We start from the raw sequence: 27,877 nt of genomic DNA on the forward strand, positions 1-27,877 counted from the left end.
TACGATTATTATTTTGAGATTTTAAGAGATACCATTATTAAATGAATTTTTACTCAAAAAGAAAAAAAAAAACAAAAAAAGAAAATCCCACAAATGGGCCAACAATTTTCATGGGCTCGACAATAATTCCTCTTCAAATCCGCAAACGGGTCATCCCGACATGTCGGCATGGGTAGTTTCACATCTGGGCCCAAACCGACGACGTTTCAGTAAATGGGCCGAAACCCGATTTTTTTCTCACGTGGGAAGCGTGTTTGGAAGATCATTTCCTTAATGCAGGTGGAAAACACAGTTCCATCGTCCTGTCGAGGGCTTGGCAATTTCTTCAGAATCTAAAACCAGAGTTCTCCATGTAGTTCATCATCAGCTTACAATTTCTTCGCGGATCTCGTATCAGGTGTTGTATGCGTTTTCTTCATCAGTCGTCTACGGAATTTCTGTACTCTTTCAAATTCATTTCCTGATTTGGAAGTCACTGCACATTTGACAGAACACAATTTTCTTCTTCGTGCTGTTTTCCCGACTAGAAATTTTCAGAATTATAGTCTTGTTTTAGCTCATATGTCTATTTTCCATGCTTTAAATTATCTATAGTATTTGTAGGATTCATTGCCACTGGTGAAACTTAAGCTGGATATGTTTAGGTGGATTGTAATTTACTTGTAGTTATAGTATTATAGGTGCTGTTATCGTAAATGTTTGGTGCATTTGTCTTGCATGGTTTTTTAGAGGATGCAATTGTTTGCTTCAGGTGAAACTTTAGCTGGATAGATACAGAGCATTCATTTCCATTTTGGTTTACCAGTGAACTATATTTATTCTTGGATCACTTTGTTCTTTTTAGTGCCTATTTATTTAAGTTAAGTTTGTATTTTTATATATTGCTGGACTTATCAAAATTTCACATTTTAGGTTGCTATCTTAGACAAGATGGCATCTTCACAAAATGTTGAGCTGGAAGCAGCGAAGTTTCTGCACAAACTCATTCAAGAATCTAGAGACGAGCCAGCAAAATTGGCTACAAAACTCTACGTGGTGTGTTAAGCATCGTTTACTTTTATTTTGTCTGCTCAATTAATGGCACGGGGAATTTTCATATTTATGATTCCATGCTCGTGTGAGTTTCAGATATTGCAACACATGAAATCAAGTGGGAAAGAACATTCCATGCCATATCAAGTAATTTCGAGGTAAAAAATCACCGTTCCATACTTCAGTAACCATCTTTCCTTACAATTGTTGCATCTTCTATTGGATGTATTTTTCCACTATCAAACTTTCATGTGCCCTGATTCGGCTTTAAGACTAGGCAATCCAAAGCGATCAACCCAAGGCATAGACTTGTTGTGGAAAGTCCTTTTCTTTCCGACCATATTTCGAGCTTTCATTGCATTTGACCGCAATATCTTAGATTTTGGCGCCAAGGGAGGGCCAACTAGCTAATGGAGAATGTCCTCCTTAAATGAATTGAAGAGCACCCACTGAACATTAATGACGGAAAATAATTTCCACCAGCATTGACTTGAGAAAGGGCAATAAAAAAATGATATGTTGCAAAGCATCCATATTTGACATACAAAGAGGACAAATTGATGGGAATATGTAGTGCGAAAGAAGATTCCTTTATAGATACCTCATAACAATTCAATGAACCATTAAACATAACTCACATAAGAACATTGATGCATTTGGGACTTTTAGTCATTCATAAACCTGAATGAACTTCCTTAAGCATGGGTGATGATGCGGCCAAATGCTTAGAAAGAGATTTCACAGAAAACATACCCGAAGGATCAAGTGACCATTTTCTGGATTCCAATGATGCAACCACCTTCTTTCCAGCTAGACTTCCCAAAAGCTTTTGAAAATCTAAAATTTCATCATCCTTAAGTAGCCTACAGAATATAATATTCCATGAATGAGTATCTCCACCCCAATGGTAAAAAATCGAACCAATGGGAAAGGAAGAAATTTTGAATAACCGGGGGAAACAAGATTTCAAAGAAGAGTTGCTAATCCATGCATCTAGCTAAAATAATATTCTTCTGCCATCACCTAGCTTGAAAGATGTGAAAGACTCAATTTGTTTCCATAGTTTGAAAATTTTGATCCATGGGCTTCCGAGACTTGTTCCAAATTTCCCAGAAACATGCTATTGGTGGAGACTATTCCCATAAATACTTTGGACCACTTTGTGCCAAAAAGATTCTGGTTCATTCATATCTCTGCATCATGCAGCTCTCAATCACTAGCATTTTGACATGATTTGGCAAGTTTCTTGTCCAAAAAAGGTGAAGGTTTTCTCGTGGATCTTTTCTTTCGAGGAGTTGAATACTTGTGGTTGAATTCAAAGGATCCTTTGGAATATGAATCTTTTCCCAAATTGGTGGGTTCTTTGTAAAGATAGCGATCAAGGTCTAGCGAAGGATACAACACTGGGGTCCTATTAGTGAAGAGTCCAAACTCTACTGCAGAGAACTTCCTGAACAATTTTTTTCCCTTGTGAATTTTAACCTTCCTGGAAGTAAAAATAGGGCAGTTAGATAATGAAGGTTCACCGGTCAATGAAAAAGGATGTACAAGAAAATCCTTCTAAAGGACTTGGATCCAGAAACAAAGATCTTTCTCCTTGAACTAACTGAAAAAACCCCGATCAAGGACAAAAGAGGTATGATATCTGAATGTAGTGAAGATTATTTCTTGGGGGCATTGAAGTGATTATTTTTGGATTAGAAAACATTTGATTGTGAGGGGGTATGGGTGTATTGAAACTATCAAATCTTGAATAGAAAGGAATAAGATTGGGATTAAGCCTTCGAATTGGCTAAACTGGATTGTTCTTCATGGTGCTCTCTTTCAATTTCTCTTTGTAATCATACTCATTCTATTTTTTTGAAAATTCAAATTGGGAACTTTTTTGTTAGACTGTTTTTTGGGTAATTCACTGAACTTGGACAGATATAGAATTGAAAAGCTTTTGGGTTTCTTTGTGCTCAAAGAACTAGACTACGTCGGCAGGCCTGAGTTTTTTTTTGTACGTTAATTGGCTACTTCGTTTGTAATTTGTCATTGTATCGATGAAAAGTCATCTTTCCCTTTTAAAATACACAAGCACAATACATGTGATTTTGAATTGTCCTTCGGAACAATTAGTGATCAAAGGAATTTCTATAAAAAAATGGCAAATAAGTCATTACTTAGAGAATAAAGAAGATAATGCATTACATGATCTTAATCTTGGTGTTTAATTGTTTTTGGACAATGAGTTCCCTTAAGCAATGAGGTACTAAGTAGCACTTGAATTATCTGTAATCTGTACTCTTTCTTTCAAATTTGGTTTATCTACAATTGAATTTCCCATCAAACCTTGATTGGCTACAATAAGTATTGGGGAATGTTACCATTACATGAATCTGGGAAATGTAAAAGGAACAAAACTGAAGAATCTTCAAGGATGCTCAAAGGGGTTACAAACTCTCTTGATAAGGTTGTTTGTGGCCCTCTGAATGAAGCAATCGTATTGAATCCTTTTGTAAACTACTTTGCAGCTGTTCACTAATTGGTGTTCTGTTTTGTAAACTTTTCTCACTGCCACCAGGTTGAAGTTAAAAACATAACCTCCTGTTGTCATTTCTATTATTATGGTTTACTTTTTCATTTGTCACCTTTATTCACACTTCATCCATGAAGAAGCTCTACATTAATGCCAAATTTGGTTGCAAAACTGTTTCTAAAATTTTGTTTATTGTGTAATATGTGTTCTGTTGAGTTGTTGGTCTTGAATGGTTGCTTGTTGATGCATATTCTACTTCTTTACCGATTAAATGGTCACTGTTTTCATTGCCATGGTCTCTTTGGATTCATGTTCTCTTTGTTTCATTCTTGCTAACTAAACCTCTTTTATTTAGGGCCATGGAGACTGTCATCAATCAACATGGTCTTGATATTGAAGCTTTGAGGGCATCACGCCTTCCTCTAACTGGTGGAACTCAGATGGGCGATTCTTCAACTGCACAATATGCGGGTACAATGATATTACTATTTGGGATTGTTTAAGTGAATCTGGTTTGCAAGTGCACATGTTATTGTTTGTATTCTTGTCTACAAATGCACATGTTATTCTTTGTTCAGAATAAATTATCATAGAAATAGTCGCAGGTTCTTCCAGTGTCGCTGGTGCTGCTAAAGATTCCAAAATGGATATATCTGGAAGTGAGATGACCAAAAGTGGCCCACTTGCTTCAAGCAAGCCACCTGTTGGCCCAAGTAGTACAGATCATGATTATTATCCTGGATCCACAACCCATCGAAGTGGTCAATCTTTTGATCAAGAAAGTCCGTCTAGTTTGGATTCAAGGTCTGCCAACTCACAGTCACAAGAGAAGCATGATTCAGTGAATTGGGACAAGCAATTAAATGACAAGGATGGTAAGAAGGGCAGCAAGAAAAGGAAGAAGGTGGATACATCAGTTCTGGAACCATCTAGTGACAATACTCATCAACTTGATACACGCAGTTCACTGGTTAATCCTAGGAATGTAAAGACGAATAGGGTTGAATCACCGGCATATTTAGTTAAAGGAGGTACGTGCTTTTTATTTCAATAAGATTAGGCAATGGCCTATTGGGTTCCAAGTATTTCTTCTTTTTTCAAAAGTTTGTTGGAAATAGTGCTTGGCCATCTAGGTCTATTTAGTCGTAGTGGAGAATTTTTATGTTCATCTAGGATGAACTACAGAGCATATAGTGTTGCCAGCTCATATTATCACTACCTCCAAGTGTCTTTGATAGCTTACTGATTCTTTGGTGTAGGCAATATTGATCAGACAAAATATGGACTAACAAAAGCTGCTGAAAAGCTTATTGACCCTCAAAGTTATTCTGTAAGCCGAGGCGATGGGATATCTATCTCCAGTGAAAAAGTTATGGAGTGTGAACTACCTATGTCTAGCACATCATCAGTTGATGCTACAAAGATGATCCAGGTTTTTAATAGTTTCCTTGATATCTTTCATTTCTTGGTCAAGAATAGTTTTTTTTATTTTATTTATTTTATTTTAAATTTCACATTAATTAGTCTCATCTATTTTCCCTCTATTTCTAACTTTTGTGTGACATTATGCCTTGGGTACAAATCTTCAAGTACTTCAATTTATGTTCTACTTTTGCTTCTCCTTTACGGAATAGGTTTTGTTTGTTCTTTTTCTCTTTTCTTTTCTTGAGATTGATTTGTGTTTTGAGTATCATTTGCCGATTTGAAATACATTAGGAAAGTAACGTGGTAGGGTTGATTCTAGTATTGGATAGATTTCCTGTAATGACCACACTTCTTTAACCTACTAGCAACTTTTTCTTAAATCATTATTGCTCGCCTTAATTCTTTCCTCCACAGCTACACCAACCTTTGTCAAAATTTTATTTGCTAAATTGGAAGGTTTCAGTAATGACAACAGTCAAGTTCCTTGGGAGGCCCCTGCTAGTCAACACTTATGTTCGGAAGGGCAAAGATGGGGATTTACCCCATTGTAGCAGTCTGTTGGGTCAGTTAGTTAGTGGGCCTTTTTTGTTACTCTATTAATAGGTTTGTCAATCTATTAGTGGGCCAAGGCGTTTTGTGTTTGGCTAGGGAAAAGGGTCTCTGTGGTCTTTTGTGGTAAACCTTGGTTAAAGGAGAGTGTAGTCCTCTTGAATTGACTTGTGATCTTTTGTATGGCTTGCTTCTCGTATTTTCTTGAATATTACTACCTTGTAAGGAAGATGCCTTACATTCTCCTTTAGGCTTGATTGTGTTTGATAGAAAAAATCAACCCCATGGATTTTTAATAAAAGTCCTCCTTTGTGTTCAATCCAAGACGGTGCGTTCTCTGTGAGCCAAGAGCATTTTGGTGTATTTTGGGAGAATTTCAAGAAAGGAAAGAAACGAGTCGAAGCTGGGAATTTGCGCAAGAAAAATCCAATGAATCATGGTTGAAGTTCACGGGTGAAGTTCAAGCAAGTTGAATTGATGGGGAAGACCAATTGCATGAAGAGAATGAAAAATAGTGTGATCAAGGAGAAGAAGAAAAAGAAGAGACACAAGCGGAAACAAAAAAGAATGCAGCGTGATCCAGTGCTTTTTTGAATTTGGATAAACTTAGATCCAATACTTATCGTGTGGATCTTCAAGCTACTTTGAGTATCAGCCCTTCATTTAATGTGTTAGACTTGACACCTTACCATGCACTAGATTCTTTTTAGTTGGCTACTTGAAATTCAAGGATGAGTTTATTTTGGGATGGGTAGATTTGATGTTGTATCTTTTGCTAATCTTGTCATTCCTGGACATAATCTTATAGTTTTTGGCCATTCTTGGGAGATTCTCTACATTTCTGTAAGTTGTATTTCTTAAGAAGTTTCAATTTTAAACTATTACCCACTGTTATTAGATAAATTAGGTTGTAACTTCCAATCTTCAGCCTTATAATTATGGCTCAATACCTTCATTTGAAGCTAATGAAAGTTGAGTAAGTTTTGAAAGCTTAGTGCACCAAAAGCCTTGTTGGTAAAATGACTTTGGCATTTCCCCTTGAGCCTTATTCCTATTCGTGGAGGGTTATTGCGTGTAAGTATGAGTCTCACCTCGTTGAGTGGTTGTCAGTTGGGATGAAAGACACACATAAAAATTTGTCGAATGATATGTCCTTCGAGCTCCCTTTTTCCTCCCATTTAGAGGTTCGGAAAGGAATCCTAGTGATGTTTGGTCCCTTGTTAGATTTCGCTCTCTTTGGGTTTCAGTTATGAAGGCTTTTTGTTATCACTTGATAGGTCTTATCTTTCAAATCTTGAGGCCCATTTTTTAGTCGCCTCCCCTTTTATGGGCTTGTTTTTTTCTTATGCCTGTGTATTCTTTCATTGTTTCTTCATACAAAGGTTGTTTTAACCAGATAAACAAATAAAACAGAACAATAGTAGTTTTCGAAATAGTTAATAAAGAATACATTTTAAAAGCGCGATGCTTTGTTTAGTTGAAGCGAAGTGCTCCTTCCCCCTTTATTGTTGCTAACACCTTTCCACATGTCTCAATGGGGCGAGACCTTTTTTTTTTGTAGGTTGCCTCCCTTTTTGTGGGCTTCTTTTTCGTATGCCTTTGTTTTCTTTCATTTTTTCTCGATGAAAGCTGGATTATTCATAAAAATATGGCCTCATTGACATGTGGTTCTCATTGTTTATGCTTAAACAAAATTTGTGCTCCTTAAAGCACAACCACTACTTTGACTTTGGAAATAGCTTTATTTGGGAACTATACCAAGACTGTTTATGCATAATTTGATATTAACTTGTTCTCATGTTCTTAACAGGGCGCATGGCGGAACAATGCACCTGAAATGAATATGATACGCAATCCCGTTTCTAGAGAAGCAGGAAAGCTCCCTGTTTCTCAGGTTCCTACCTCTTCCCAATCTCGTTTGCCTTTCAAGGAACAACAATTAAAGCAACTTAGGGCTCAGTGCCTTGTGTTTTTGGCATTCAGGTTGCCTATTCTTCTAAATCTGCAAATTCAGTTAGAATAATATAATTATTGTTCTAGTAGGTTGTTTTGAATTCTATGTTTCATTGTTTCTGTTCAGAAATGGTTTAATGCCAAAGAAACTGCATCTTGAAATTGCCCTTGGGAATAATTTTCCGAAAGAAGGTAGACCACTTTACTGCTTTTTTATAATTTTTTTCAAAACAAAACTCTACTATATTACTATAAACCAGAAGTTTCTTATTAATTAGCTTGAATGGCAATGTAGAGGGGCTTCGCAAAGATGTCGATCCTAGAGGCATTGCTCAATCATTTAATGAGGCCAGAAGTACCACTGAAGTCATGATGGCATCAGGAAAATTGGATGCTGCAAGGGAAACAGGAATTGTGGCCCCAGGCGCCATATCTGCTGGAAGAATCTATGAGGCCGACTCCATGAAAGAAGTAGATAATAGGGGAGTGGAGGATAAAAAGGGTGCACCATCTGATTATTTTGTTCAAGCAGAAGCAAGAAAACCAGAGGCTGAAGTAATGCGGGAAAAAGCAATTTCCCAAACATGCTTGAGCTCTGCATCACATCCTTCTGACTTTTCAGGTGCAAGGGGGGTTTTAACTGTGAATAATCCTGTTGAGGATTTGGAGAATAGCAATCTTCAAGCCACTGCTGCCGTGGGGATGAGTAAGCCACTAAACCCTGAAACAGTTAGCTGGACAGGAATTGGCAGCACAAATGAGCTTTCTAGGGGAAGTCTACCAGCCTTTGCTGGTCAGCATGAGCTGGTAGTTGATAGGAAGAATGACGTCTCTGCTCAGTTGCACACTGTTCGGAACAATAGTGGTTTGGGGAGTCAATATATTGATAGTCAGTCTTCATTTTCGATGGGAGAGCGGTGGAAACCTATCTCTGGGGCATATGATCAATACCATGCTGCAATGCCCTCTAGAGATGCTAGTATGATCTCAAATCTTGCATCTCATGGTGAGGTTTTTTTTTTTGTAAAACTTTAATCAGATCACTTGAATGGTTATTATTGAATGTCATGAATTTTCATTTGTAGATGATATGAATGTGCCCGAATCCGAATCTAGATGCAACACAGAAGTGCAAAAAGTGGTATCTATTGATGGAGGGAAAAATAGCAGCCTAAATTCTATGGAACAAGAAGATGATGGTAAGTTAGTGCCATCTGATTTGCCGAAGTCTCCAAAGTACACCATGTCAGAGAAATGGATAATGGATCGGCAGAGAAAGAAACTCCTAAATGAGCAAAATTGGTTACTGAAACAACAAAAAACTGAGAGACGTATTGGCACTTGTTTTGATAAGTTAAAGGTTTGTGTGCAACGCAGTTTTTCATTCTCTATTTCTAGCTTCTTGCTGATTTTTTTTCTTTCTAATAACGGTAAACTATATTAGATCAAGAGTGGAGAAGGGTCTTAGACAATGTGATCCTATTTTGCCCTTTCTGTTTAATCTGGTAGTGGATGTTCTTAGTAGGTTAGTTTATGCTGATGTGGAGAAGGGTCTGTTGGATGGCTTTGTGGTGGGCATTGATGAAGTTTAGTTGTCGTACCTGGCGTTACTCTCTTTTTCAGTTTTGAGAAGGAGCACTCCTTTACAAATTTTAATAGCTTTCCATCTTTTTTTGAAGATATATCAGGTTTTTTTTTTTTTTTTTTTTTTTTTTAATTTTTAATTTTTAATTTTTAATTTTTGTAAGAGACAATTTCATTGATGAGTGAAATTTACAAGAGGGATGTATAATCCATGATGTTTACAAAAGACCTTCCCAATTTGCAATGAGGAAGCTATATCAGGTTTAAGAATTGTTCGTTGAAAAAACTCCACTTTGGCGTGATCGGCCAGGTTAAATCATTAGGTCACTTTGATGCGGTGCAAAGTAGTCAGTTTAGGGTTAATTAGAGACTTCTTTTGGAAAGGTAATAAGGAGAACGGTGTTATCATCCTTGTTAATTGGGAAACTACTTTTCTTCATCTCGTAGTGGGAGGTTTGGGTATTGGTAATCTTGCCACTAAAAATATAGCTCTCTTAGCTAAATGGAGCTGGAGATTTCTTATGGGAAATGAAGTTTTGTGGAGACAAGTGATTTCTTCTAAATATAATTGGAATGAGAATCAATGGTTCGCCTCTATCAAATGCTCTTGGTCGTTTAAAGGCCCATGGTCCCAAATCATGAAATGTATTCTCCTATCTGAGGAGTAGCACAAAATTAGAATGGGTTGTGGGGATAAAACCCATTTTTGGAAGGATAAATAGCCAATTGATTTTCCCTTCGTGTGGAATTCCTCTAGACCGTTTAGAATTGTGGTTACCAAGGACTTGATGGTTAACCAGTGTTGGTCTGATTCTCTTTTGCGTGGGATTTAAAGCTGAGAAGAAATCTTACTGATGTGGAGTTCAAAGAAAGGACAACTCTCTTAAACAAGCTTCATGCTTTTAGACCGAATAACTGGGATGATTTGAGAGTGTGGATGCTGGAAAACAATGGTTCCTTTTTGATTTGATCCTTTTCTCCCAAGCTCACTGAGAAACAACAGCTTTGGACAAACAAAAATCTGATCTTTTATGGAAAGCATCATGCCCTAAAAAGGTCGAGGTTTTCTTGTGGATTTCTCTTTTTGAGAGGCTATATACTTGCTGCAGAATCCAAAGAATTCTTCAAAATTTTACACTTACCTCTAGTTGGCCTGCTTGATGCTGTTTGCGGGGAAAGGTTGTTAAATTTGTTAAATTTGTTCAATTTGCAGTGGTGTTGGCACTACAAAGCTTCAGATGCCCTTCTTCAACTTATTGATGGCCCTCTGTCTAAAGTTCTGGTGAAAATCCTATGGTCCAATGGTGTCTTTGCCCTCCATGGAAACTATGGTTTGAAAGAAATTCTATAATTTTTTGTGGTCAAGAAACTAACAGAGACTTTCTTTTGGGATTTGGTCTTGAACTTCTAAAGTCTTTTTAATTATAGTCAAACTCATATTTACACTAGTTAGGCATCTATTTTGTAACCCATTGGTGTGTGGGGATATCTTATCTCCTCCTCCTCCTTTGGTTGATAACTTGAAAATTATTGCATTTGGAATCTGGTGGTGGAGAAAGTTTAGAAAGGTCAGAAACGGTTTTCATCATGGCAAAAAGGTTTTCTTCTCTAATTGGGGAAGACTGACATTGATTCAATCAGTATTGAGTGGAATCCTGTTATTCCTCTCCATTTTTAGGATGCACGTGTCGTTTATTTAGGACATTGAAAGGTTTATGGGAAAGGAGACCTGAGGGGAGGGCTCACTTAGTTAATTGGGAGGTTTTCTTGAAGCCTTGGGAGAGTGGAGGCTTAAGTATCAGAGATCTGCAGTTATGCAATGAGGCTCCCTTGGTGAAATGGTTGTGGTACTTCCGCTTGGAGCCTGATTCTTTGTGGCAGAGGATTATTGTGAGTTTAATGGTTCTTATAAGAGCTCCTCGTCTGCTATTGCCTCGGGTGTTCCTATGTTCTCTCAGTTTGTTAAATGCTTTATCGGGGATGGGTCAAATACTTATTTTTGGGAGGAGTTTTGAATGGGAGAGAAACCCATGCGTGCTTCATTCCCTCATCTTATCATTTGTTTAATAAGAGGTTGCATTCGGTGGCCTTCTATTTTGCCTTCCTTCAATACCCTATCCTCTCTATCCCTTGGTTTTCGATTCCGCCTTATGATCGGGAGGCAGGTGATGTGGTAAATCTTCAAGTATTTTGGGAAAGTAGATTTTGTTTGTGATTTTGGGCAACATTTAAGAGTTTGGCTTTTTTGTGTATTTTGTCACATCAATGAAATGAACCAATTCTTTAAATTTTTTTAGCCAAGTTTATACTCCACTTTTTTTTCCAACTTTTCGTTTCTAGAAGCAAAAGATATATTCATTGTTTTGATGCGAAAGTGGCCTGTAGTTAACCTCCGGGATTTTTCTGGAACTTGCAGTAATGATTTTTCATTGATTTTGATACGGCACATTTAGTTCATTTCATATCTTGCTTATCATTTTCCTTTCCGAACTTTGCAGAATACTGTCAGCTCGTCGGAAGATATATCTGCAAAAACTAGAAGTGTAATAGAATTGAAAAAGCTTCAACTCTTGCAGCTTCAGCGCCGCCTCAGGAAGTAATATCTCTCTAGTCTTTCTCCTGAGTAGTTTCCTGGTTTTCACCAAGAGTTTTACAACTACTGTAGCTTCTTTTACTAATCTTTTTTATGAATTTGGAAAATCTTGCAGTGATTTTCTTAATGATTTCTTCAAACCAATTTCAAATGAGATGGACCGCTTGAAATCTTTCAAGAAGTATAAACATGGTAGGAGGATTAAACAACTTGAGAAATATGAACAGAGAATGAAGGAGGAGAGACAAAAGAGAATTCGGGAGAGGCAAAAGGAATTCTTTGGTGAGATAGAAGTTCACAAGTATGTGGTGCCCATCTAATTGAGTTTTTGTTTATACTTTCTTCAAATAAAACCTCATAGGTCTTAGTTCCATCAATGATAAACACATTATGATGGACTGAGGTTAAACGTTGAACAAATTTTGCTCACTGTCCGTTAACTTTTTTAATAGGGAAAGACTTGATGACACGTTTAAAGTTAAGAGAGAGAGGTGGAAGGGTTTCAATAAGTATGCGAAGGAGTTCCACAAAAGGAAGGAACGAATTCATCGTGAGAAGATTGACAGAATCCAGCGTGAGAAGATCAATCTCTTGAAGATCAACGATGTAGAGGGGTATCTTCGAATGGTGCAGGTTTGTCTTCTCTTTGCTAATTACTGTAATCAAAGGGGAAATAATCAATTCTTCTTCATACTACTTATTCTTCATGCATTTTAACCGTGTACTGCTCGTGGTTTAAGTCTCTAATTTATAAGTACTTCAAAATTTGTGTTATATGAAATTTAAATAATCATTTCAAGAGTAAGTATCAGCTTGGTTTGATTCTTTTGTGGACTAAAGTCCCTTTCTTTTAAGTGAAATTCTTTTGTAGGTTAACATTTTTGGTTTCTTATTAGAAAAAGAAAAAGTAAAATCATTTCAAGAATGATTTTCTTATAAATGAAAAATATTATTAATAATAACTAATATTTATTTCATTTTTTCTTATAATTCTATTGTAAGTAATTGATATACAAGGTTTACGATTAATCAGAAGGCAATCACCTTATTTGCAAATTAGAGATAATTATATTCCTATTATTGTCCTCGTGCTCATATTTGTGGGTTGTTTTGTAAATGCACCTTTTCTCAAATTCATGCCAATTCCGAAACCTTTTTGTAGCCCCCTTGGCTTGTTTGGGAAGCTCATCTCCATTTTTTTGTATCTCCCCTTTTAATAAAGTTTCTATTTTATTTATTTATTTTTTTTTTTTAAATTGGTTTGTTTAAACTCTGTGTTACTCATAAGTCCATATTGAACATATAAGAATTTAATTATATATCTATAGAATAAGCATAACCAAATAAGTCAACTAAAGAAGAATAAATAAGAAAAAACAGAGATCTGTAGATGTTTTTCCTGATGCAACTGTAGAACTAATAAATGCTTTAAATAAGTTCCAATTTGTGTACAAGTAATAAACATTGCCTTTTGCAAGAAGGAAAATGGAAAAATAGTAAAGTGAAAAGAACAAAGCAATAGAGGTCAGTGTAGAGTCTTGTTATGAGTTGTTATCTCAATCTGACACAGAAATAAATTAAAAAAAATTCAGACATTAAGATTGTGGGAAATGAACTTAAAATTAGACACAAGTGTGGAGCTAAGAGCATCAAGTCAACATCTAATTATTTTTACGCTAGTTTTGGGTTTAATCGGGATAAAAAAGGGCTGAAGAAAATTGAAAATTCTCCCTTGATGCAAAATCAGATCATGTGGTAGATTTTTATTTCTCACACTCACATTTCACTTCATGTGCTAGGATGCAAAATCAGATCGTGTTAAGCAACTTCTCAAGGAGACTGAGAAATATCTTCAGAAGCTTGGATCCAAGCTACAGGTGGCAAAATCCATGGCAACCCGATTTGAGGACGATATGGATGATGGAGGAGATGTGAATGTTGCTGAAAAAAGTGAAGTTGCGATTGAAAATGAAGATGAAAGTGATCAGGCTAAGGCAAGTGGTTCTCTTCTCACTTTCTTACATCAGTTTTTGTTTCATTCACTAATTATATTGACTTTCTTCTTACAGCATTATTTGGAAAGTAACGAGAAGTACTACCTGATGGCTCATAGGTGAGGGACAGTTCACGTTTTCTTCTTCCCCACCCTTCTCCTAGACAACTTTTGGCTAGTGCTTGGAAATTTTGCTCTTATACTGCACCAGTTTGCATTATGTCTTGCTTGACAGAATCTCTTGATGTTTTGAGGATTCAAGTTGATAATTCTCATTAACAACTAGATATTGTTAATTCGTTTCAAGTATCTTATATGAATAACCGTTTGCAGTGTAAAGGAAAGCATAGCTGAGCAGCCGTCTTGTCTTCAGGGAGGAAAGTTGAGGGAGTAAGTATCGTGGTTTTCCTATCATCCCATCCTTTTTAATTTAATCTTTGATTTTTATAAAATCTGAACGTGGTATGGAGACTCCTATTTTTGACAATATCTTCTCACACTTTAGTTCTTTGATTTTCTGGATTCATGATATTGGTAAGAACAATAAAAGGCAGTGCTTAGGCCATTCTGAGTTTCGTGTAAATGTGGCAATAAAAATTTTAGGTATCAGATGAATGGCCTTCGGTGGCTCGTTTCATTATATAACAACCATTTGAATGGAATACTTGCTGATGAAATGGGGCTTGGAAAAACTGTTCAGGTACTGTACTCTCCTAAGATGCCTTATATGAGCCTAGATCTAGCTTCTGTACATTCAATGTTACTAACAGGGAAAGTTCCAGGTAATTTCCCTAATCTGTTACTTGATGGAGACTAAGAATGACCGAGGTCCCTTTTTGGTGGTTGTGCCATCATCAGTTTTACCCGGATGGGAGTCGGAGATCAACTTCTGGGCCCCCAGTATCCTTAAAATTGTGTATTCTGGGCCTCCAGAAGAGCGGCGTAGATTATTCAAGTAATGATTTTCATAATCTTTTTTTCTTGATCCCTTGTTGGGTAATCCAGAAACTTACCTGGTTCTTATTCCAGGGAGAGAATTGTTCATCAGAAATTTAATGTACTTCTGACCACATACGAGTATCTGATGAACAAGCATGATAGGCCAAAACTGAGCAAAATTCATTGGCACTATATCATAATTGATGAAGGCCATCGCATAAAGAATGCTTCGTGCAAGTTGAATGCTGATCTGAAGCACTACAAGAGTTCTCACAGATTACTCTTGACTGGAACACCGCTACAGGTCACAGTCGTTAATGTTCTTCTCTTTTACAGCATAGGAGTGATTCCTTTAACCTTATATTTAGGTCATGAACAACAGAACCAAGCCTTTTCCTTCCCTTGGTATCAAAAGAAATATAAGAAATGATTTTGACAGAAAATTAAAGATTAAAACAATATGAAATCATAATGTTGTGTAGAGTGGGTTAGACTTGAAATTAGTGTACTGTAAACTTTTTGTAGGGATACTGCTGGGAATTTAAACAAGAAGGAAGCATTTTATTCATATATCTTTCATCATTGTGAACTTAAAATTTACAAGTCTAGATTTATAACTACCTTCCTTTTAAGTTAAAATCCAATAAACTAAGACCATCTTACTTTAGTAAGTTCTATTTTTGCAAAAAAAAAATAAAAACAGAATTTGAAATAACTTTTGGTTTCATTTTTGAAATCTCTTAATACCTGAGAGCAGAAACTGAGCATTCAAGTTATTATATTCTTAATGTCAAGTAGCAGTAGCCTAAACTCATTGTTTTTGTCCAAACTTCATTCAGCTTCGGTCCGTTATTTCATTCAACCTTCTGGCATCAATATTCTCTCATTCCTCATAGCCAAATGGTGCATTTGAGGTCTTCTTGAAAAAAAGAAAAAAAAAATCCTGAATAATAATATCCATAAAACTATCCTTACTGCTCTTCCATTTGAGCAAATAAGTTTAGGCTACCTTACATTGTATTAAAGAACCAACTTTAATTTGTGGCCCATTGTAAAAAAATGAAATGTACTCAGGAAATAACTAAAGCTAACATTAATGGAGAGAAACTCTTATATTGAACTGGAGTACACTTGTATACTATATTTATAATTTTCTTGTGTGTTTTGATAATTTGGTCTTTTGTACTTGTTGGCTTAATTTGAAATCCATTTTGTGCAGAACAACCTTGAGGAGCTGTGGGCATTACTGAACTTTTTGTTGCCAAATATTTTTAATTCATCGGAGGATTTTTCGCAGTGGTTCAACAAACCATTTGAGAGTAATGGTGATAATTCAGCTGACGAAGTAATTCCAAAATTCTGCGACTTCTCTTTGAAACTTCAGTTTCTTTTTCCTTTCTCTTAATTTTTTTTTTTTTAATCTTTTTTATGGACAAGGCCTTGCTTTCTGAAGAGGAAAATCTTTTGATCATAAATCGACTTCACCAAGTGCTTCGCCCGTTCGTTCTTCGGAGGCTTAAACACAAGGTTTCTTTGAACTAAAGCCTGTGCTCAGCAGCATCATATTGTCTTTATAAATATTCACTGTTTATTGGTGCTTGTTCGCCATCATTTTTTTGGGACAATCATTCCATTTTCTCATGCATCCCTTTTCCAGAATTCTGCTATTTGTTATGATGTAATTGTAGTAAAAAATTCTTAGTATTTTTGGTCTAGTCTTATATGCCCAGTAGTTCAAATAAATCCAGAATTTGAAAATGCCACCCAATCTATCCTAGAAAAATAAATCTCTCACATGTGACACAATGAGTCGGGTTTTCTTCGTGGCTAGGTTATCCGTATACTGCTAATCAGCAATTCAGCATTAACATGTATGGAAGATTTTCAGAGAATTGTTTCCTTGGTATCGCGCATTTAGGTTCTTGTATAATTGTATTCTTTCTTGCAGGTGGAAAATGAACTGCCAGAAAAGATTGAAAGACTTGTAAGATGCGAGGCTTCTGCATATCAGAAACTTTTGATGAGGAGAGTAGAGGAAAACCTTGGATCGATAGGAAGTACAAAGGTTCCTTCACTATATTTCTTTTTCTACATACTTTTCAAGAAGAAATTTGGCGTTCTGTCTACTAAGATAATTCAATTGTTACCTACACTCTCACATATTCTCTCTCCAGGTCCGATCAGTGCATAACTCGGTGATGGAGCTGCGTAATATTTGTAATCATCCGTATCTAAGCCAACTTCATGCAGAGGAGGCATGTCTTTCTTTTCTCTTAATGCAATTTATTTATGGAATAATTTTTGGATAAACAAATTGAGGGAAGGGTGAAGGTAGGATGTTCCGCCCCACCCCACTACCTTGTATCTTTGATCTGTTTTATCCTTACCTTCTTTGCATTTTAACAGCGCACAACCTAGAGTTGGAAGCTTAACTACCCTATTTCCTGCTTGTTGGTATTTGTCCTTAAGAAACTTCTTTATTCTTGTCTAGGTTGATAATTTGATACCTAAGCATTACCTGCCACCAATTATAAGACTCTGTGGAAAGCTTGAGATGTTAGATAGAATATTACCAAAGCTAAAAGCAACTGATCATCGGGTAAGTACTTCTTAGATTAACAATATCAAGCTACAATGTTGATGAGAATTTAATGCTGTATGTTACCCTTTGTTTCTGCCACTTCACATTTTTTTGATCATTTTTATTATACTCGTTAGCATATATTCACTTTTCATTGTAATATATATTCCTTCTTGAATCTGATTCATTTATATTTATGATTAGTTTATTGTCTATGTCAATGCTGTCATTTCAGAACTGATTTTTTTTTCTCTGTTCGTCATCATGTATCCTTATTTATAGATGTTTCAATATCACTAATTGACTTCTATTTTTGCAGGTTCTCTTCTTTTCCACCATGACTAGACTGCTCGATGTTATGGAGGAATATCTTCACTGGAAACAGTATCGATATCTACGATTGGATGGACATACATCTGGGGGTGATCGTGGTGCACTGATCGAATCATTTAATCAGCAAAATTCTCCCTATTTTATATTCCTTCTCAGGTAACTTTCTGTCTGATCAGTTGTTTTATGTGTCTCAGTTCTCAAATCGCATGTTCTATAGTTACCCTACTAAGCTTTTTATGGTGTCAGCATTCGAGCTGGTGGTGTGGGAGTGAATCTCCAAGCTGCTGATACAGTGATTATCTTCGATACAGACTGGAATCCACAGGCATATATGAAAGACTCTCATGATATTTATGTCAAGAATCTGATGTAGCTTTCATTCTAAATCTGGATTACTGTGCGTATGTTGTCAGGTTGATCTACAGGCACAGGCCAGGGCTCATAGGATTGGCCAGAAGAGGGACGTGCTTGTTCTTAGATTCGAAACAGTAAGTTTTCTGGTCATGTCTTGGAACTAAGTAATCTTATCAGCGTTGAAACAGTCCCAAGGTTTCAAGATGGTGAAGGCTCCTTTGGATTCAATGGAACCAACAAGGATCGGCATCATGAGGGAGCCGCTAAATAACTGCTTCTATCATGTCATGTGGAATGAACGGACAAAAACATAGACCAAACCAAGTTGCATGAGTGCCAAAAAAAAAATAACTACAAGAAAGGGCTCCAATAATTTGTTCATAGAAAAGGAAAAAATCACAAAAGAAAATAATTATAAAATTAAAGATAGAGCCAAATATATCATAGAATATTTCAGTATCCAAAATGATTGGATTGACTGTGCTCGAACACATGTTCAATTTTGAGTCTGCGGGGCTCTTGACTAACATTTGATATCATTGATAATTGGAACTATAGTTCCTTCGTCACTAAAACCAATTGGAGAGGCTTTTTGTAATGAACTTCATTTTCCTTTTATACTCATATCATGAAAGATTTTGTTTCTTTGTTTCTTTTCTTCTTTTTTTGGTTTAGAAATTGAACTCTTAGTTGCTTGATTCAGTCTGATGGACTAATGTCCCATTATCTTATCATGGCTAGTAATTGAAATGTGGGTATTGTCATCCTATCATGTGTTTGTAATTGGGCACGTTCTGATCTTTCTTTCTTTTCTGGTCCACCCCATATCAAGGTTCAAACGGTGGAAGAACAAGTGCGAGCTGCTGCGGAGCATAAACTAGGCGTCGCTAACCAGAGTATTACAGCCGGTTTTTTTGACAACAATACAAGGTTGGTTGCCCTTTCAAGAAAACCCATGTTTGTGTGAGGCACTAGATGGTTTTTCTCATTTACTGTACTGCAGTGCTGAAGATCGAAGGGAATATTTGGAATCTCTTCTACGCGAGTGTAAGAAAGAAGAAGCTGCACCTGTTCTAGATGATGATGCTCTGAATGATCTCTTGGCACGCAGGTAGGCTGATTCTCATTGCTTGAAATTTTATACAGCTGATTATGTGACGCCCCAAAGAGAAATAAGGATCTTTCTTCTTGTGCATGCGATGGTTAGGTAAGAAACACAGTTTGTATTAACCATTGTCTCCATGTTCACAGTGAGTCAGAGATTGATGTGTTTGAAACGGTCGACAAAGAACGGCGAGAGTCTGAGATGGTATGAAAATCAACACTCCTTCAGTCTTCTCTTTTACTCGTATTGTGTAAACTAACGGAGATATAGTATTTATGTAATGAACTTCTAAACATTAATTTTGCAGGCCACATGGAAGAAGCTGGTACCTGGTCATGGAAGTTCTGATCCTGTTTCTTCCATGCCTTCACGTCTTGTAACATATGATGACCTGAAAGTATTCTATGAAACAATGAAGATAACTGAAGGCGTAACAAAAGCTGGAGAGGTTGCCCATGTAGGGGTAAAGAGGAAGAGTGATCCTGGAAGCCTTGACACCATACATTATGGGAGGGGGAAGCGGGCAAGAGAGGTCTGATTAGTGTTTTGTTACTTGTGAATGTCATATGCCTGAACTCTTTTGGCTTTTGCTAAGTTTTATTTTATTTTCATTAAACTCCCTATTTTAATAGGTGCGATCCTATGAGGAACAGTGGACTGAGGAGGAATTTGAAAAGATGTGCAAGGTCGACTCACCTGAATCCCCCAGGTCAAAGGAGTCTGTGGCAGGAGAACCATCAGGTAGTATTAGTGGATCTGTTGTAGCAGCTGTTTTGAAGACAGAAGTTTCTGCTTCCTCTCCTCTGCCTCCTATTCAGCCAATGCCTCAGCATCAAACACCACCTTCGAAGCGAGGTCGTGGAAGACCAAAACGATCGGGTGCCGATAAGTTGCCTGCTCCAGTGGTTCCTCCATCTCTTTCTATAACAGCCAAAGTGGAGACAGGGTTAGAAGGAGAAACTATTTCAAGCATTTCTAAAACTGGCAGTCTAGATTCTTTGCCTAGTCAAGGAATGACTGATCAACATGCTTCAGGGGCTGCACCAAGTTCTCAGTTAACTACCTCAGTGCCTTGTATGATTCCTGCTAATGAATCAGCTCCAGCTTGCTCCCCAGCACCAGTTCAAGTGAAAGGCCATGGTCGAAAAACTCAAACAGGACAAGAAGCTCCTCGAAGAAGGGGGAAAAAACAGGGGCTGGTACCACCTCCTGTTTCTGGCAGTCTATCCTCCTCCACAAACCCAGTGGCAGGTCAAGTTAATGTAGCAAACGACATCGTTTCTAATGCTTCTGCCACCCAGCTTCCCACTCATCTGCCAGGTTCTGCCCCTTCAAAACCTGTCACTGGACCTAATGATCAGCCTACCATTGGGGTTTCATCAAATTTGGAACCTAGTCCTGCTTTGCCTTCTGTGGATTCTATCTCTCAACTTGCCCCTCATTCCAATTCACAACCTAGAGGACAAAGTCGAAAGACTCAGAATGCTGCTGGAGCACCACGACGTAGAGGAAAGAAACAGGCAGCAGCAACTCCTGCATTGCCTAACACCGTGGCTGGTTCTAGTCTAAGTTCAAATGAGGCTGCTGTTGATTCTTCTTCAAAAAAGGCTGCTGTTGTCACTACTACTAAAGAAGATACCGTCAGTCAGGTAACCAATATTATCTCTGAGGTATTGACCCAGAAACCTGATGGAATCACTATACAGGACGTGGAATCTACTAAACCAACAAATAATTCCAATCAGGGCAAGGAGACAGTGAGCTTACCAACTTCTGGTAGTACCGTGGGACCACAAGGTAAGTATTAGATAGACTTCAGCATGTGATCATTGTCTGTTATGTGTATCAATTTACTTTTATTGAATTTAGGCGTTCAAAATTTTATGCAGGATCTACCGAACAGAATCAAAATACTGATTCACGTGGCATTTCTAATATGACCAAGGAGGCTTCTTCTGGAGATTGCACAGTCAAAGCAAGCCCCTCTGAGCATTTGAGTGGCGCTGGTGCTGCCCAGGACGCAACTGTAAGAAAAAATAGTGTCAATGAGACATTGAAAAGCCATAGTTTGCTGGACACACCTCATCCAGTTACATCAACACCAGAAACTGCAGTTCCAACATGTGGTCCTCCAGCTGTTTGTTTACCTAGTTCTGTTGCTGTGGAGATGAGTCCCAAAACTATAATAGATGTTGCTCCAGAGGCTGTTTCTAGTTCCCAGCCAATCCATTCACTCCCATCAGTGGCTTCAACCTTGCAATCTCCCTCTCAATGTCCACCACCTGGACATGTGCAACCTAAACGGCAAGGTCGTAAAACTGCAAAAAACAAGGAAGAGCCCGCTCGGCGTAGGGGAAGAAAATCGGCCTCCTTCACTCCTGTCATTCTTGAGGATTCGGCTAGCAATGAAGCTAAAGGTTTGAATGTGCACGTGCAGCCAGGGCAATTGGGGGATTCAAGTGTTAAAGACACATGCCTAAAAGGTAAAACTGGGACTGAGAATCAAGTATCAACCAATGTTCAGAGTGTCGCAGGTGTTGCCCAAATTATAGAAACTGTGCATTCCCCGGGTCCAAAAAGAAAGGAGCAAGCACCCAAATCTTCCCAACACAAACAGCTGTTGACATCATCAACAAAAATTGATGCTACTGGAGCCTTGGACAGGACCTCTGTATCAGGTCGTTATCAAACTGCAAACGTAAATGATGTTGCTCGAGTAATGAAGGAGGTCTTCTCTGGAACTTGCTTGCCGAAAGCTAAAGTTGGAGAGTCTTCTGGGAAAGAAAACAAGGATGCCCCTGCACCGCCTCTTTTGAGCAATCCGTCTGTGGAGGTGATCAAAAATGATAAATCAGAGGCTACTTTAGCTACAGTTTCGAATTCCAACATTCCAGTTGAGGCCCATGAAAAGGAATCTTTAGTTACAACTAGTGAAATAAGACCAGATTTTGCAAATGCTCCAGTAGAATGTAACATTTTGAAAATCAATGATGGAAATTCTGAAAGTACGAAGGCCAATGTGGTAGATAAATTGGTTGAATCCAGAGAAACATCTGCCAGATGCTCAACTGTGGTAAGTGACGTCAGATCCATGTCTCCTTGTCTTCTTAGTACCGATCAAAATAAAAATAATATTTGCCAGAGATCAAGTCTTGGTGAGGGTAGTCTTGTTAGTTCAGGGGACTCAGTAAGTATGGTTGGTTCATCTGTACCTTCGTCATGTGATAAAAATCGTCCTTCAAAAATTGATACAATTTCGGGAGATAAATATAAAATTTCTTTGAAAGAACCTCTTAAATCTTCTTGTCTTCAGGTTGGTGGCTCTGGAATTTCATCATGCTTCAACGATGCTGACCATAATCCCCTGGATGCCTCACCTATTTCCTCAAGTCTTGGTGATTCCAGTGCATCAAAGGCTCTTAAGGTGATGGACGATGTATCGCCAAACGAAACAAACCCTGTTGGTGAAGTTCCCTCATCTTTGAATGATGGTGAAAATCACCCTGCTTCTTCGTTGCCTGTCCCTTCTGATAGCAGTCACACTAATATGATAACTGCTCCTTGTACGACTCAAATGGATATTAAGAACATGCCAGAGCAGCCTTTGGAAGAGTCTCCTGCCGCAACTGCTGTTGATAATACCAGAGAAAATGCAGAAATATCTGTCAACCAACCTGATCACAGAGAACTGTCTTCTGATATAAGATTGAAGACTCTTGACAAAGACATCATACCTTTTGTGGACTGTCCCAGTGAAGCGTCTTCTGATGTCACGAAAAAAACTCTTGACGATGAAAAAATACCTTCTGTGAAAGGCTACTCAGAACCATCTGAATTTGATAATACAAGCCTTGAATGTCCTGCAAAATCGAGAATTGACTGTTCCCCTGAGAAGATAGGCACGGGTTCTGGCATAGATGATAACCCCAAATGTTCTGCTGAAGTTGCAGTTGAATTGATCGAAGCGTCTAACAACGCAGAACTTGATCTCACAGCTGTTGAAACTTTAAGAGCAAGATCTCCTGGCCAAGATTGCCCCAGTCTATCTCCTGATACTGTGAATGAAATGGTGCCTGTTTGTGAAGCAGATAAGATGGAAGTGGATCTTAGACCTGTAGTTATTGTTGAAACCTTGACAGAGAATCCTAGTCTAGACTGTTCTTGCATACCTCCAGTCGTGACAGGTGATTCCAGTTTGAATGAGTCGGTGCCTGACATGGAAGAGTCCAGGCCAGGTTCTCAGGAGAACAGTGGCAGCCAAAGTCTCTCTAGTCATCATGAAAATTGTGATCATTCAGGTGTTTCAATATTTAAAGAGAGTTCTGGTGCACACATGTCAGGTGCTGAACTTGAAGTTCAAGGATGCCTTTCTGTAACTACCATGGATATCGAGAGTAAACATAATGAAGTTAATGATATCGCTCCCGTTCTTGAACAAACGGATGCTGCCACAAAGCAGGATGTTGACATTTTGCTGGGGACGTCAAGTGGTTGTCTAGATCATTCTAACACAGGTGCACCGGATGTAGTGGAGCAAACATCGGCAAATAAATTAGAGCTTGCTTCAGAAGAGTTGCCACATTTTCCTTCATCTGATGATGGAATTGTTCAAGTCCATGAAGTTTCTGCTGGAAACCCCGATGATTCAGATATAGCTAAATCTGATAGAGGTTCTTCTCCGGAGTTTGATCCGAAAACTGATGTTGAAGATCAGAAAGCACCAGAATTAAATGATAGTAGTAATTGTATTCCGGAGGGGAATTTGAATGTACCAGATAATGTGGAAAACAAAGTGGAAGACAATGTTCAATCTGTTAATCCTGAGGATGTTCCTGAGCCAATTCCTCCGATCCAGGATAGTGAAGCTAACAAAACCGACAACCATGGTACGTTCCTCATGGATATGGACATCTCGAGAAATGACGATCTAGATGAATCAGATGGTGGTGGACTAATCCCTGCTGGTATTTCACCTTCAACAGCAGAGAGAGAAAATGAATCCAAAAGTTCTGATGCTATTGTTCAAATGGACGTTTCTGACGGAGAACGTGTAGTAGAACATACAACCGATAATATGGTCATGCCATCACCTTCAGTGCAGGGAGAGGAAGAAAATTGTTCTTTAACGTCTGTGGTAAATCAAGTTGATGGTTTAGGGAACCTAGAGGAAACGAAAAATATCGGAGTTGATGCTAATCTTCAAGTGATTACGTCTCAGGATGATGTTATGATTTCAGCAAACCCTGTGCAAGAAAGTATTGCGCTACAGGAAGGAAGGATTGAGGGATCTGGTGAGATAAATCAAGGGTCTCCTATCGAGAAAAGGCAATCTGATCATCAAGTTGAGGACTTTCTTGTTGATCATATGGAAGAAGATAAATCTGGAAATTTGGCCAAACCTTTATCTTCCTCACAAGTTGAGGAAACACATTTGATGTTGCCCAATACAACTTTAGATAATTCAGGTGACCAAATTAATGTACCTGTATCCTCATCCACAGTGACAGACACAGAAAATATTGGTTGTTCTTCAAAGGATGATCTGGATGACTGCACGGTCACAGATTCAGTAAAAGCTCTCGACGATAGTGAACAATTACAAAACAAGCTATCAGAAGTTTCGGTTGTGCTTGCTTCATCCGACAGGAATGAGGACTCAACTCCAAGGGATCCCATCAGCTCTCCAATCTCTCTGGAGGGGCCACCAAGTGATTATCAAATAAGTAGTGACCATGTGGTTGCAACACAGGATAACATTGTTTTGTCAGAAAACATGTCATCTGTTGCGTTAGCTGAGGAAGACAAGCGGCAAACTTCCTCCGAGAAAACGTTTTCTGATAGTGCAGAGCCGTTGGAGGATTGCGAGGATTCTGGTAATAGAAATGACAAATTGGACGGAGCTCATGTCAACAAGGAACAGCTTCTAAGCATCACTGAAAACCTTGTCTCCATTGATCTTTCCGATCATCTTATAGTATCAAAGAAGGAAGCTTTAGCTGGTGATCAGATTAATGTTCCTCAAACTGGGGAGTCTGTACCCGTAAACGCAGTTGATACGTTAAACCAGCCCCCACCTCCAACAACCATGGAAGAAGAAAAATTTGAAGCCTCATTTGACAGTGGTCGAATTGCTAGCCCACCGCCACTGAAAGACGTAAAAGGTTTCCAGGCTGAAACAGATTCAATGAATTCTTCTCAACCTGATAGGATTTCAGAAGAAAATATGTCAGGAGAAACAATTTTGCCTTCATCTCCTCCTGTGTTGGAGGTAGGAGAAGCTATGGTGCAATCTGGTGTGCAAGTTCAGATTGACCGAACGGATGCGTCTGAGGTTGGTCTGATTTAGACGGTTTTACTTGAAAGAAATTTATTTATTAATGATCTTCACCATTAAATAGGAAACGAACCGTACCGACCACCTGGTCAAAACTAAACATCAAAAATAGAGAAACGGTTGTTGCAACCAAAATGAAGACAGCAGCTGAAAGTCAATAAGACTTAACAATGCTGATGGTCCCCGTACCCCGAACAACGATAAATAAAAAGATTCTAGCTAGATTATAAGGCCATTTGTGGTTTGGAAAAGTTGAGGAAGTCGGGATAGTCCGAAATCTTCACTTACTCGTGCTTTGTAGAATCTTAGATCTTTATAGGAGAATTACTGACCTCATTTGTTTTTTTGGATCTGCATATCAATTCGTTTACTTTTTTGGTCTTTATAGTAATGCAACTCTTGAATTTCAGGTGGGGGAGCCTTCTCTAAAGAGGGCTGGAACGGAACTAGCCAGTCCTCCATCCTCTCTACCCGAAGAAGATAAAAGCTTGGAACGCACGCCAGTTTCGAGTCTGGCTGATAGTGCCATTGCAGTTGCAGAAAAAGTTGTATGCGATGAAGCTGATGTATCCACAGAAAATGGAAGGTGTCTACCGGCTGGTGCCTCATCTGTTGTGCAATATCCGGCTGATAGCGTTGCAGATGTAGAAATGGCCATGTCCGATCAAGCTGATGTTCCTCCAGTCTGCGACACGGTGCTGAGTTCAGCTGATAGTGCCACTGCAGTAGAAATGGACATATGTGATCAAGTTGATGTTCCTCCAGTTTGTGATGAGGTAAAGGGTTCAGAAGATACTGCTGCCATATCTGATCAAGTTGATGCTCCTCGAGTTTGTGAGGCGGTAAAGGGTTCAGAAGATACTGCTGCCATATGTGATCAAGTTGATGCTCCTCGAGTTTGTGAGGCGGTAAAGGGTTCAGAAGATACTGCTGCCATATGCGATCAAGTTGATGTTCCTCGAGTTTGTGACGCGGTAATGAGTTCAGCTGATACTGCTTCCATATGTGATCAAGTTGATTCATCTCCTCCAGCTTCCGAGTTAGCAAAGGATCCAGCTGATAGCGCCACAGCATGTGATCAAGTTGATGTTCCTCCAACATTCAACACGGTGCAGGCTCCAACTGATAGCACCATTGCAGTTGCAGAAACTGCCATATGTGATCAAGTTGATGTTCCTCCAACATTCGACACGGTGCAGGCTCCAACTTATAGCACCATTGCAGTTGCAGAAACTGCCATATGTGATCAAGTTGATGTTCCTCCAACATTCGACACGGTGCAGGCTCCAACTGATAGCACCATTGCAGTTGCAGAAACTGCCATACGTGATCAAGTTGATGTTCCTCCAACATTCAACACAGTGCAGACTCCAACTGATAGCACCATTGCAGTTGCAGAAACTGCCATACATGATCAAGTTGATGTTCCTCCAACATTCGACACAGTGCAGACTCCAACTGATAGCACCATTGCAGTTGCAGAAACTGCCATACGTGATCAAGTTGATGTTCCTCCAACATTCGACACGGTGCAGACTCCAACTGATAGCGCCATTGCAGTTGCAGAACCCACCATATGTGATCAAGTTGATGTTCCTCCAGTTCATGACTCGGTACCAGAAAATAAATCTGCAAATTTGGACCTGCCTCCTGGATGTTCGACAGCAGAAGATGAAAGCGGGGAGCGGTCACCAGAAGAGACTCCAGTTATCAAGAATTCAGTTGAATCACCAAAGCAAAGTGAGTGAAGGTAGAATTCTTCTGTACATTTTTTTGTATTCCCCTGGTATCCGAGTTTTTATCCGACAGGGGAGATCGTAGCTTCATTTTATACAGAATCCCTGCTATCAAAATTATGGCTTAGGTTGCCCTTCTATATAATTATTATTCATGACATTTTCTGGTTCTCTTGAGAACCCAGATACTGAACTGAACAACCAAACCTCCTCCACATCGTCCCTTTACCTGTAATCTGGGTAAGTGTTGACAGAACTTACAATCAAGAAATTCTAACAAGTTTTCAATACTATTACATATCTTGGCATTTGTATCTTCCTTTAACTGGATTGGTGTACTAAAAAAAATAGGTTTAAACTCAACAATTTTATTTTTGATATTTGCATTTGGCTTTATTTTGATTTACTATTAGATTTTTCGTTAGTTCAAGAAGTTCAGGACAGAAGATTTATTACATCTCTTGATTTCCTCAAAAGAACAAGAGAAGTCAGTATCTAGTTTGTCAAAGAAATGGGTTGACCTGTATCTCCACATATCGTTTTTGCTGATGATGCAACGCGAATATTTACTCCTTGAATTTTTTGAGACAATTTCATTGATGAGTGAAATTTACAAGAGGGATATCCATGATGTTTACCTTCCCAATTTGCAAAGAGGGATATCCATGATGTTTACCTTCCCAATTTGCAACGAGGGAGGTATAACTATACTCCAAGTTATGTGTAGGTCTGTGTCAAAAAAGCCATGATGAGATTTTTCCATAATAATTTTCAAATTTAAATTTCTTTCTTTCCACACATTTCTCTCTTTTTCAAATTTAACAATTTTATTTCTGGTCTTTCTT

At 38.3% G+C, this 27,877-nt stretch overlaps 1 protein-coding gene across 5 annotated transcripts; it reads left to right on the forward strand.

Moving 5' to 3' along the window:
- Positions 1–262: 262 nt before the first annotated feature.
- On the forward strand, positions 263–27,340 carry LOC111790723 (uncharacterized). Of its 5 annotated transcripts, XM_087122846.1 has the most exons (36): positions 263–397; positions 913–1,035; positions 1,129–1,190; positions 3,909–4,024; positions 4,153–4,584; positions 4,813–4,985; positions 7,338–7,510; positions 7,608–7,672; positions 7,776–8,486; positions 8,566–8,840; positions 11,563–11,660; positions 11,773–11,958; positions 12,110–12,290; positions 13,457–13,651; positions 13,727–13,770; positions 13,984–14,040; positions 14,254–14,350; positions 14,433–14,605; positions 14,680–14,893; positions 15,809–15,934; positions 16,027–16,116; positions 16,538–16,654; positions 16,764–16,844; positions 17,081–17,188; positions 17,490–17,659; positions 17,750–17,828; positions 17,917–17,991; positions 18,690–18,787; positions 18,861–18,968; positions 19,109–19,166; positions 19,270–19,494; positions 19,595–20,611; positions 20,708–20,759; positions 20,852–22,149; positions 22,276–25,293; positions 25,707–27,340. In XM_087122846.1, exons 2-36 carry the CDS (start codon positions 931–933, stop codon positions 27,042–27,044), a joined length of 11,415 nt encoding a protein of 3,804 aa, XP_086978972.1. In that variant the 5' UTR covers positions 263–397; positions 913–930; the 3' UTR covers positions 27,045–27,340. The 5 variants fall into 5 exon arrangements, with proteins under 5 accessions (XP_086978972.1, XP_086978969.1, XP_023527516.2 ...); XM_087122843.1 differs by having other exon boundaries at positions 19,595–20,759; XM_023671748.2 differs by having other exon boundaries at positions 19,595–20,759; positions 20,852–22,035.
- Positions 27,341–27,877: the final 537 nt, after the last annotated feature.

Source organism: Cucurbita pepo, chromosome 3, assembly GCF_057944985.1.
Source record: "Cucurbita pepo subsp. pepo isolate OVF chromosome 3, ASM5794498v1, whole genome shotgun sequence".
NCBI classification, from domain to species: domain Eukaryota; kingdom Viridiplantae; phylum Streptophyta; class Magnoliopsida; order Cucurbitales; family Cucurbitaceae; genus Cucurbita; species Cucurbita pepo.